The following is a 12,226-nucleotide window of genomic DNA, read 5'->3' on the forward strand; positions in this document are numbered from 1 at the left end:
GGGAGAAACAAGAGCAAGGGCCAAACGTCTAGCTGAGTCGATCGGTTTATACTTATGACTTGACTCTGATAAAGGAAACGTTTACATGACCACATGCATTGTCAAGTTTATTCAACATAATCAGGTTAAGAAAGTCGTCGCATGTAAACGCGCTCAATCTCTAAGTGAAAGTAAAAACGGACTGCTTTCGGCATCTGCATTAACGCCGCGTTCCCTCAGAGTCGACGATGATAACGGTAACTATAATACTATTTTAGTGATATTATTATTAATACTATTTAGTAATTGTATTGTTTTTAGTGTTAGTGTCATTAAACGTTTTGTTAATGTGTTACGGAAACAAATACTGACGAACAACGATGCCGTTTTCATCTTGGATCTGTAGGAAATTGAATTTTGCGTCTGTTAAAACGAGCACACTTGATAATTTGTGAATGGATCACCTTGCAATTAAATTTTGATGTGGGATGTTTTTTAGTCTGTTTTAAAAACATTCTCTTAGAGGAGTCCTCATTAGTGCGTGTGTTGTTGCAATTGTTATGAGGTGATGTCGTTGTAAATTTAGGCAAGGCAAATTGATTGTAGTTCCTAATATTCATTTAATAACAATACTAGCTTTATAATAATAATAATAGGCCAAATAATAATAATTTAATACATTATGGTAAAACGAGCTAATTATCGTATGGATATCGTCAAAGGCATCTGCCATCGGCGATATGTCAGACTATCGTCGATACACGATACTATCGTCTATCGGCACAACCCTAGTATATAGAACCCCAATGAACCATTTTTTCTAAGAGTGTGGATCACCATTAGTCAGCACAGAGTACAAATACATGGGTGAAGTAATCATGCAAAATAAACACACACAAAAAGAAAGAAACAAAAAAGAAAAAGAAACACCTATTTACAAAGCAACTCTTGTGTGTATTGCCAGAGATGGGTGAAGCCCTAGTCCAAAAGAGTTGTCAGATCCTCCTTCGAATTTACAGTTACGGAAATGTATCCCCCATCTCTCTTGACAACTTCGGAATGTGGAGGCATCCAAGGCAGATCTATAAATGATTTATATTTCGTTAACATAGACCAGGGGTGCAAACCAAACGAGGCTTCTGTAAGACTACGGGTGAAGAGAAAAAAAAAATTAAAAAAAGTTTTATAAAAGTCATACAATAACTATTTTTACCAAAAGAGGACAGGTTTGCACCACGTGATTTGAAGTTGTTCAAGATTACTCTATCTAGCTAATCTATATAACTCTATCTAACAGTCGAAAACTTAACTAAACAGGAAAACAATCTAGCATGTTTAAAACCTTACCCTCCATCGTGCAAAAAGATGTACACAGGCCGGTAACGTACTTCCCACTCTACAGACGAGTCCATAGACGGTTGGAAAAACTATAGAATCTTTGACGGGTCCCCGCTGGTGCGCGCTCAGCCGCGCTGACCCTGGTCGACGAGAACCCGCATGAGAGATGTGACGCAGGACGTAACCCCGCCCTCCGGGCGAGATGCCCCAAAATTTATTAAATCATGTTAATTTCAAATACTTATCACTGACACTAGGGGGATACACCACTCTACAGTAATTTGAAAGTGATTGCAGTACCACTTTTGGCCACAATCTTGCATACGGCTCCTTTATTATGTAAAACCACCCTGAATGGTATTCATTGTGTAGGCTACTGTATATTAGTGACAGTGTATATTACCTGGTCTTTATCTGAAAAAAATTTTATTCTCAGTGTGTACAGACTTACCATCTGGCAGAGTGCAGTGTTGGTTACAACAATTTCATTGCAGCAATGTTGTGCCTGTGTTATTATTATCTTTTATTTGTGACTTCATATCAATAATGTCATGAAAAAAACATAATGGTCATCCTCTTTTAAAGTATATGACACATTTTTAAGGAATATCGGTGTAGTGCAGGAATATAATTTCTTGAACACCCACTGCAGTTTGCTTTAGGTCCGTCTGACTTCAGCATGTGCAATGTGGTGGATGAGGAACTGAGAAAGGGGACATCTCATGGTGTTAAAATCCTTTATAAGTTCCCCTGGGGCTCAGAGACCCTGGAGACACTGTGGAGCCTGGGGGACACACAACTGATAAAGACTCTCCAAGGATCTTGCATCAATCTACAGGTCAGAGCAAACTTAGATTATGTTCAAGGTGTAATTTAGTTTGTTTGTCAAAATAATTCAACTAACTTTGATCTGAATTATATATAATGCCAAGGGCAACCCGGTCTCATCCCAAGACGTCATATAACTGACGTTTTGGGACGTCTTTTGACCATACGTCAATATTCGCCTTTTTAGGGCCCCCTTAAACGTCGGTAGATGAGGTTATGGGATCCTAACTCTACCCCATACCTAAACCTAACCCTAAACCTAACCCGTCACCTAACTGACGTTAAAGGTAAAGCGTCAGTTGTATGACGGCCCGGGATCGCCATCTACCGACGTTTAAGGGGGCCCTAAAAAGGTGGATATTGACGTATGGTCAAAATACGTCCCAAAACGTCAGTTATATGACTTTTTGGGATGAGACTGTGTTACCAAGGGGAACTTAAAGTAAAAAATAGTATACTTGAAATTATATAAATTTATAATAATAATTAAAAAAAATTCTAGAAATTGTTATTTCACAACCATCTATTAAAGACCGCTATGATCATGTAACTTTCAGTGCAGAGATGGAAGAAAGTCTGTGGTTCCTCATGTCATCTCTGTCAGTGCGAATGTGGATCAAGGAATGCTGGCTTACCTATTTAACTCACTTCAACTGCTGAAAAAAACTGACAGCAAACAGAAGCTTCATCAGAGGACAGTGAGTATGCTAGGTTTTCTTAATTAAAATTTTTTTTTAGCATTATTAAGTGGTTGGAAAATGACGCTTACTTAATATATAATTTTTTATGTAAAAATGGCTGGGAGGTTGACTAGGGTGTCTTTGCTCATTCAGGTTTTAAAGCTGCATCCCAGTTTAACTCCAGTGAAAGTGGCTTTGGATATGGGACGAGGCTCTAATTCAGAGCTAAGACAGGTATAGAGGGATAAACGATCACTTTTTAGAATTACCAAAACTAATGTTTAAAAGTTCAAGATCATGTAATGGTAAACATGTTGAAGATTAGCAGATAGTCTGTCAATTCATAAAGTGATCAATCTTTTCCTCTCAAAAGTGAGCTTACTGAATTAAAAGTGTTGAAGCCTCTCTCTCATCGACGTCCATAAAAAAATAAGACAATCCATTCTCATTCCAGTGGCCTCATCTGCTATGACTCCATTCACATACCAGATAAGCACGGCACAGCGACTAGAACAGTCACACACCGGACGTGTCATTCTGTACCCGCATTCTCAAGTTCAAGGTGGATGTCCGAAAAAGTGAAACTAATCAGCTAAAAGCGTACTTAAAGAATAAAGTGGCATCGAGTTTGAAGGTTTTTGAAAAAAAAGTACAAATTGTGATCTAGACTAGAGAAAGGGTGTCATCTTTGTGAATGGATAGGAGAGCTTTAAATACTGTATGTGAAAAAAGTGTTTTATCCCTCCTTTTTTTTATTTAAAGGGTTAGTTCACCCAAAAATGAAAATTAAGTCATTAATTACTCACCTCCATGCTGTACCAACCCCGTAAGACCTTCGTTCATCTTCGGAACACAAATGGAGATATTTTTGATTAAATTTGAGAGCTGTATCACTACCACATAGGCACCGTAAGGGATTGAAACTTGACAGCCCAGAAAGTCATTGAAGAAAATGTTTAAATATTCCATGTGACTACAGTGGCTCAACTATAAGTTTATCAAGCGACGAGAATACTTTTTGTGTGGAAAAACAAACAAAAATAACAACTTTATTCGACTATTCCTTTTCTTCCTTCTGGGCCTAAAACGAGAGTTCAAGAGATTTCCACGACGCATGCGCAAGAACTGAACAATAAGTAGTGGAAAAAGAACGTAGTGGTTATTTTTTTTTTTTTCCCGCACAAAAAGTATTCTCGTCGCTTGATAAACTTATAGTTGAGCCACTGTAGTCACATGGAATATTTAAACATTTTCTTCAATGACTTTCTGGGCCGTCAAGTTTCAATCCCTTAGGGTGCCAATGTGGTAGTGATACAGCTCTCAAATTTAATCAAAAATATCTCCATTTGTGTTACGAAGATGAACGAAGGTCTTACGGGGTTGGTACAGCATGAGAGTGAGTAAATAATGACTTAATTTTCATTTTTGGGTGAACTATCCCTTTAAAGAGGGATGTATTTTCTAGAATAATTTTGCAAGCAGTCGACCAAACCCGTTCGGTGTGCTGCTGAACTCTGGTATTCTGTTTGTTTGTGCCTCTGCCTCAACTCTTCCTTGAGCAGAGTACATCCAAAGATTCCAACACAATCTTCCTGGTGAATACCCAAAAGGGTTAACTTAATGATAACGGTAACATTTCAAAGACTAGCACAAATTATTCCATGTAAAATTTAATGATCCGTTACTGCATGCCGAGTTTGAGATTGCACTGGTTACTGAGCTTAGGGCTTGCAGAAATTTTGTTAAAAGCCTACTTTGTTTTTTGAGAATTAACAGATGTAAAATGTAAGTATAACAAATAATATGAAATTAACAGTATTTTACAATAAAAAAACCCATTTCTAACCAACATCTCAAATGGTGACATGTTCTGCAAAAAAAATTTGGACTAAGTCTCAAACCCTCTCCATTTTAAATTGACCCTAAAACTGGAACTTTTAGCAATCTTGATCAATTACATTTAGATTTAAATTATAATCTCAAACTTTTAGTCTAAGTTAAAGTCTAAGAAACAAGAGTGTGCAAAATCTGTAATCTTTAAATGGGTGGTTTTGCAATACCAATACATAAGGGTATTTGAGGTAATCACTCAAAAACAAAAAGGTAAATTAAAAATGGTCATGCAACCAACTTTACAAATTTGTGGACCACTTGAGATGTACTGACCTTAAGATAATTGTCTCTTAAGGTTTGTGAGGGTTTACTCCAAGAGTTTCTTGAAGTTGGAATTTCCACATGGCCTGGATACTTGGACACAATGTCATTATCTCTGGAGAATTTACACACAAAGTAACTGACTATCTATTTTCTATACAATACTTAGTAATCTTTTGAGTAAAGTTTTCATGATGAAATGAATTTTGAGAGAAGTTTTCTTTATGCTGCAGGTATGATGAGATGGGTGTCCTCTTCACAGTAGTGGTCAGTGAGAGTACACTAAAAAGTGGCCTTCTGCTGGTCCGTAACAGAGACACCACCATCAGAGAGACTATGCACATCTCAGAAATCAAATGCTACCTGCTCAAATACATATCTGCCTCAGACAGTATATGACTTTTATCATCTGAATCTCAATGGAATACATATTGTAAAGAACATATTGTAAAGTACTGTAATGTGGTGATATGATAACTGTTGGGAGTGATGTAACTGTTACAAAATTGTTTCTCTGTTTCTGTTTCACTAAAATGCTATTAGTGTATACCATTAAAACAACAACAAAAAAAACATAAGATTTCATATTAAACTTTATCATCAGCTGTTCCATCCTGATTGCATTTATTTTTGACCATGCCAACTAATATCTACTGTATATTGATGTTATGTGGTAGGAGTTTAGCGGTTATCTGGCCCAGATAAGCAAAGATTTAGGGTTAGTTCATATTTTGCAAAGATTGGAAAATTCCATTGTTTTTTTTAGGCGTGCGCTTGAATTTTGAATGACGTCCTTGAAATTGTTCGATATATGTTCTTAGAATGTTCAGTGCGAGTAAAAAAAAAGAAACTTGATGTTATGGATCCCTTGTGCATCATGAGTCACATTGCTTTGATATTGCACAAGTATATGTGATGCATTGCATATGGGCCTACTCGGATGCTAAGGGGAGGGGACCCAAATAACCACCAATTTTATTTTCCTTATACAAAGCCAATTTTTAACTATTAATCAGGTAGTAAAATAAAATGTAAATCTTTAATAATAATCCAACACAGTAAGATGAAGTCACATGAGTATCTTGGATGAAGCTCATTTGAATTTGGTATAGCCTACATGTTTACTCTGTTACGGAGGAAATCGAAACCAAATTACACTACATTTTTTCTGACGATGAAGCATACTGCCATGTACAATTTCACGTAAACGCCAAAATTGGATAGAAACTGCCCAATGTCAGGAGCCAATCAGAGTCCTCCCAAGTCACCACGCAACGATCACTTTCCCCAGAGTTCTAATCACCTGCACCTGTTTCCAATCAGCACGCCCTTCACAGCCAGCATAAAAGCACCAAGTTCACAGTCACTCACTGTCAAGCCTCCAACAGAAAAAAAAAAAAAAAAAAAAAAGACCCTAACCAGCCTTCACTTGCTTCCCTCTGAGACATCCACCGAGCTGAGATGTAAAGTATACTTACCTGTAAAGACTAACCGCTCTGTCCTTGTTCTGATGTTCCCAGGATCTGCTCCATGATTCTCGTTCCGTGTCCTGGATTCTGCCATGAGTCTCGTCCCTATAATGGATGATCTATAAGGATGAAAAGCAAGTATCACTGAACTGTGTTAGTTCCTGACCTACTATTGAAAAAGGATCTACTCACCTGGAATCCTGTCTGTACTCCGTCTGCTCCACGACGATCTGAAAGTGAGAAAAGGAAAGTCATTGCCTTGTGTCACCGTTCATGTAATTCCTAAGAGGAGGATTCACTCACCTGGATGTATTCCTGTCACGTATCCTCCTTCAAGAGCACTTCTGAGCACCTGAAACCCTGAATACTTACCTTGTTTATTAATAATGAAAGTTTAAGTTCATTACTTACCTCTGTCTCCGAGCCTGAATCCTGATACCCAAGCTTTATTCGTACAGTCTTTTTATTTAATAGAGAAAATTCACGGGCGTAAATTTATATCGGCATGTCTGTGCTTCTTATCATGTTTTTTGTGCATTGGGTTTTGTGATTTCATCGTAACAAGTCTCTCAGTCCCCACAACGGATTGAAGCGTGGGTCTGTTTGAAGATTGTGTGCGTCACAACAGAACACTGAATCCAATGAAACTGATCGCAGCAGCAACGAGCACTTTGGTCACTTGATTTCAAAAACAACACATTTCAGATCGCCTCTAATTTAACAAATGAACGAAATGAATGCTCTACTAGAATTACCTCCCAGTTAACAATTTTTGGTTCCCAGAACGTTCCCAGAACGTTACTTTCAGGTTCCCAGAACGTTCCCAGAACAAACATTTCTAACGTTCCCTATTGGTTACCTAGGAAAGTTTTCTTTACGTTAATAGAGTTTGAAAGTTTTCTTTACGTTCCCTTTAGGTTAGGGGAACGTTCCGGGAACTTAGAACGTTCTCAGAACGTTCCCTAAAGGTTCCCGGAACGTTCTCCTAACCTCTACATCCCGATATGCCTGTACACAAATAAGTCTACAAAAAATATCTTCTATGTTGTTTATTTTTTACAAAACATAAGAATCGTATGAAGATTACTACAATAAATGTAATGTATGCACAAAATTTTAATGCCACGAAAAGCCATGCACATGTATTTTAAACAACATATTTATAAAAAAATTCAAAATTGCAGTTTGAAACCATGAAGATAACCATGAAGATAAAGATTCTAAAACTAAAGAGATTAGCCTGTAATAATTTAATAATTGTAAGTAGGACATATGATCATATACTAATTAAATATCATGAGAAACTGACATTGTTTATTGTTCACATTGACCTGAATAGTAATATTATTTTTAAAAATTAAAACAATTGATTGTATGAATATAAAATCATTACAATAAATTGAATGTAAGCAAAAAAATGTATCTATATATAAAAGCCGTGAACATGTATTTTTATAAACAACATGTATTACAAAATTAAATAAAAAATAATCATGAACATGAAAACATAAAAATTCTAAGACTTTAGGAGATTATAATAATACAAGTTTATAAATGTGAATATCTCAAGACAATTATCAATGAGAAACTATATACACTTTTGTTTAGCACACATATTATACATAAATACATAAAAAGCCACAAAAAACGCAGGTATACACGCATGTGTGTGTGAGTGGTGTGCTTTTGTAAATGTGTATTGTCTCAGTCCTTTGTGTCTCCTTCAGCAGGCATCCTGTTTTGGGATAGAAAAAGATCAAAGATTAGGACAGTGTAAACCATAGACTGTAAAAAATATATATGGACGTTGTGTCCATGACGTCACCCCGTAGGTTTCTGAAAAGCATTTTTGAAGCCTGAAGTGGATGGGGCTTAATAATTAATTATTATTCATTTGTAATATTATTATGTCATTAAACGTTTTACGTAAATATGCTATGAAAGCAAAAAATGTTGGCAAACAGCAATGCCGTTTACATCTTGCTTAAACAACTGTATATGACGAGTGATGCGTATCATTTATAAAAAAAAACTATTTATAGTTTGTGAATAGATCACAATGTAGACTGAGGAATAATCCTCAGTCCTCACTCATGTCGGTTTCGCAAATGTAAACAGACACATGGGGATCACACTTGGATGTTGGATCGTCTGAATATTACCTTTCTGCTCGTCTCCTCAGATCTCTTAACTTTTGTGCCATGCAGACCTTGATCTCAGTGCCTCCGATGCCTGGGTGCCTCTTTTTGACATAGTCTGTAAGAAATGCGATTGATTACATTAAAATTTGAAAACAAGTTTGTCATGACGCGACGTAACTGCCAGATTCAAACTGTGCTTTCCAAGCTATGGCTGTCGCTGACAGATGCGCTCAGCGCTTGTCATATAATAACTATTGATAAAAGATATTCAGACATGCTTACCAATTATTAGCTGCACCTTTTGTAGGTCAAGGCTCTTTTTTCACCAACAACCCCTTTTTTCCCGTTCATGTTGCCATCTCTTTGAAGACAAGATGGAGTCCATAAGAGTTCTGGTTAACTTTTTGTAACCCTTACATCTCTGAGCATGATCCAAACCAACTGGGTTCATTAAGTCAGTCACAAACTTGTTCTGCAAAGCAAAAAATAAGATTTTCGTCAGGACAGAAACTGTGATCTTTTCAACGTTATTGCATATTAGATGAGGTTTTCACGTTGGAGCTGTGAGTGTAAATTTTAGCATACAAGTATTTATTGTTTGTGCTCGAGTCTTGTTACTCTTTTACCTTCATAGTTATTCCAGAGTTTAGGGGTAAAATGCGAGAAATCTCCTTTAGTGGACTTTTATGCTGGGCACTACTCACTGATCTATATAAATGACTTGATTGCTCACGACGTCATGTAAATTGAAGTCACCATATTCAATTGAATTAATAGGAAATCATCTGACTTTAATGAGAAACATGACCTAAAAAGTCAGTGTTTTTTTATATTTGAATACTATACATTCTTACAATGTAAACATCTAACCCTAACCCTAAACATTTCTGATTATTATCAATGTTAAAAACAGTTATACTGATTAATGCGTTTGTGTAAACCATTGTAACAGTTTAAACCATTTTCCCCCTCCAGGATTCATTGTTAAATAGACCACAAACATATGAAGGGTAGTTTTATTTATTGAGCTTCCTCGGCTCACCTGTGTCCTAACGTTACTTCTCCGTCAGCAGCTTTCTTCAGAAATTTTGAAGTAACTTAGTGGAGCTTTCTCCCTGTTATGGGTTATTTCGTTACTACTGAAATCACAGAACATTTAATCAAAATGTGTTTAACGTTACCATTGAGCTAACGTTAGTTTCGGCCAATTGCTCCTAAAAGTCCTGAAACATCACCGATACGTTACGTTTACGTTTGTGTTACATAAATTAGCTCACTTTCCAGTAAAACCCTTACAAAACCTCTCATTTACACATAAGAGGTGATTAAAAGAAACTTTAATAAATAAAAGTTCAACCGAGTTAACGTGCCGTTACTTTCTGGTTCCCAAGAAAGACGGCGGCCTCAGGCCGATCTTAGATCTCAGGGTCTTGAACAAAGCGCTCATAAAGAGACCGTTCAAAATGCTCACAGTCAAGAAACTCCTCGCGCACGTCCGCCAGGGGGACTGCAGGTTCATCTCTCTAGACCTGAAAGACGCCTATTTTCAGATCCAGATAAACCCTTATCACAGGCCATTCCTACGTTTCGCCTTCGAGGGTCAGGTTTACCAATATGCGGTTCTCCCGTTCGGCCTATCCCTAGCACCCGGTACGTTCACGAAGTGCATGGATACAGCGCTCGCTCCCCTGCGGAGTCAGGGGCTGCGCATTCTAAACTATCTGGACGACTGGCTGATTCTAGCAGATTCCCAGACGGAGCTTCTGTCGCACCGCGCAGTTCTCCTCAACCATCTGAAAGCGCTGGGACTCTCTGTCAACTGGACAAAGAGCTCTCTCCAGCCCAGTCAAACTATTTCATTCCTTGGAATAGATTTGAACTCTATCACAATGACGGCTCGCTTATCCACACAGCGCGCGCGCCGTGTTCAGCGTCTAGCCGCCTCTTTTCGGATGGGTACCCACACATCCCTGAAATCTTTTCAGAGGATGCTGGGTTATATGGCCTCAGCCTCCGCTGTGCTACAGCTGGGTCTTCTGCACATGCGCCTTCAACTCTGGTTAAAGAGCCGCGTATCCCACCGCGAGTGGACTACGGGCCGCCAGATTATCAAGATTACTCAGACATGTATCTCTGCACTGCAGCCATGGTCAGTAATCGAGTGGTTTCAGAGGGGCGTTACCATGGGAACCTTTTCTCGCCGAAAAGTCATCTCGACAGACGCATCCAACTCGGGTTGGGGTGCGGTCTGCGAGTGCTCACCGGCCGCCGGCCAGTGGTCGAGCCAGGAGAGTTCCCTACACATAAACTGTCTGGAGATGATCGCGGTCGAGAACGCGCTGCTGTTTTTCCTCCCGCGCATACACGGTCACCACGTCCTGATTCGCTCAGACAATACGGCCGTGGTATCTTACATCAACCGTCAGGGCGGGGTCAGATCCAAGAATCTCTTTCATCTGACGCGCCGCATCCTATTGTGGTCCCAGAGTCACCTGCTTTCGCTCAGAGCGGCGCACGTACCGGGCCATCTGAACGACGGCCCAGACATGCTGTCCAGGAACCTTGTCTCCCCCGGAGAATGGTCCCTGCACACTCAAACAGTCCAAACATTGTGACGCCTATTCGGCAGAGCGGAGATAGATCTTTTCGCGTCAGAAGAGAACGCTCACTGCCCGATATTCGTTTCAAAGAGCGAGGACGCGTTAGCACTGGATTGGCCCCGCCGCCCGCTCTATGCTTTTCCCCCGATTTCTCTGCTACCGCAGGTCATTCAGAGAATCAGGGACTCACGCCACTCGGTGCTCCTCATAGCCCCGCGCTGGGAGAATCAGATTTGGTTCCCGGAGCTTACGCAGCTGTCACAGACAGCCCCGTGGCCCATTCCAATCAGAGCAGATCTCCTCACTCAAGCCCGCGGCTCGATCTGGCATCCCCATCCACAGCGCTGAGCGCTTCATGCATGGGTGACCAACGACTACGCGTCGAATTGCCAGAAGGGGTTCTGAACACGATCAAACACGCCAGAGCGGAATCTACCAGAAAGCTCTATGCTGCTAAATGGTCTGTGTTCTCTAGATGGTGCACCGACAAAAATTTGGACCCACGGACGTACGAGCTAATCATCCGCTTCCTCAGGGGAGCCAGAAGGATAAACCCCCCTCACCCCCCCACGGTGCCGGTCTGGGATCTTTCTATAGTCCTAGAAGCTTTAAAAGCCCCACCGTTCGAACCACTCGAGTCCGTGGAACTAAAATACCTCTCGCTAAAAAACGTTTTCTGACTGCACTCGCCTCAGTAAAACATGTGGGGGACATTCACGCGCTGTCTTCAAGCGCCGCGTGCCTTGAGTTTGGACCTAATGACTCCATCGTCATTCTGAAACCTATACACGGTTATGTTCCGAAAGCGATTGGTACCCCCTTCAGGGCGCAAGCGATCTCTCTATCGGCGCTGCCTGCATCCGATAGCGAACGTGACACTGATCGCCTCTGCCCGGTTCGGGCTCTCAGAGTGTACACTAGACGCGCCGCTATGCTGGCCGCCTTATTGTCTTCGTCCACTTAAGATTCCCCCGGTGTTTTTTCCCCCTGGGATGTTTAGTGGTTACATAGCGCGCACGGCGTTGACCAGATGTTCC

The 12,226-nt window shown here is 39.9% G+C and overlaps 1 protein-coding gene and 1 long non-coding RNA gene across 6 annotated transcripts in view; one reads left to right on the forward strand and one right to left on the reverse strand.

Annotated features, from left to right (window-relative positions):
• The window catches only part of polg2 (polymerase (DNA directed), gamma 2, accessory subunit), a 62,117-nt gene extending 55,259 nt beyond the window's left edge, over positions 1-6,858 (forward strand). For 2 of the 5 annotated variants that reach the window (XM_089134015.1, XM_089134016.1), the window contains 5 exons: positions 1,970-2,155; positions 2,703-2,843; positions 2,979-3,059; positions 5,014-5,114; positions 5,213-6,858. In XM_089134015.1, the coding sequence (XP_088990141.1) occupies positions 1,970-2,155; positions 2,703-2,843; positions 2,979-3,059; positions 5,014-5,114; positions 5,213-5,378 (675 nt within the window). In that variant the 3' untranslated portion in view covers positions 5,379-6,858. Of the gene's footprint in view, positions 1-1,969; positions 2,156-2,702; positions 2,844-2,978; positions 3,060-3,279; positions 3,388-5,013; positions 5,118-5,212 lie in introns of those variants that run through there. The other 3 variants (XR_016169461.1, XM_089134018.1, XM_089134017.1) reach the window with 3 other exon arrangements.
• A 1,235-nt stretch (positions 6,859-8,093) lies between these two features.
• On the reverse strand, positions 8,094-9,701 carry LOC120461600 (uncharacterized). Its single transcript, XR_005618208.2, has 4 exons — positions 9,632-9,701; positions 8,872-9,061; positions 8,611-8,704; positions 8,094-8,183 (listed from the first exon to the last, which is right to left on the reverse strand). It is a non-coding gene; the product is annotated as an uncharacterized LOC120461600 (long non-coding RNA).
• Positions 9,702-12,226: the final 2,525 nt, after the last annotated feature.

Source organism: Pimephales promelas, chromosome 8, assembly GCF_988280905.1.
Source record: "Pimephales promelas chromosome 8, fPimPro1.hap1.1, whole genome shotgun sequence".
NCBI classification, from domain to species: domain Eukaryota; kingdom Metazoa; phylum Chordata; class Actinopteri; order Cypriniformes; family Leuciscidae; genus Pimephales; species Pimephales promelas.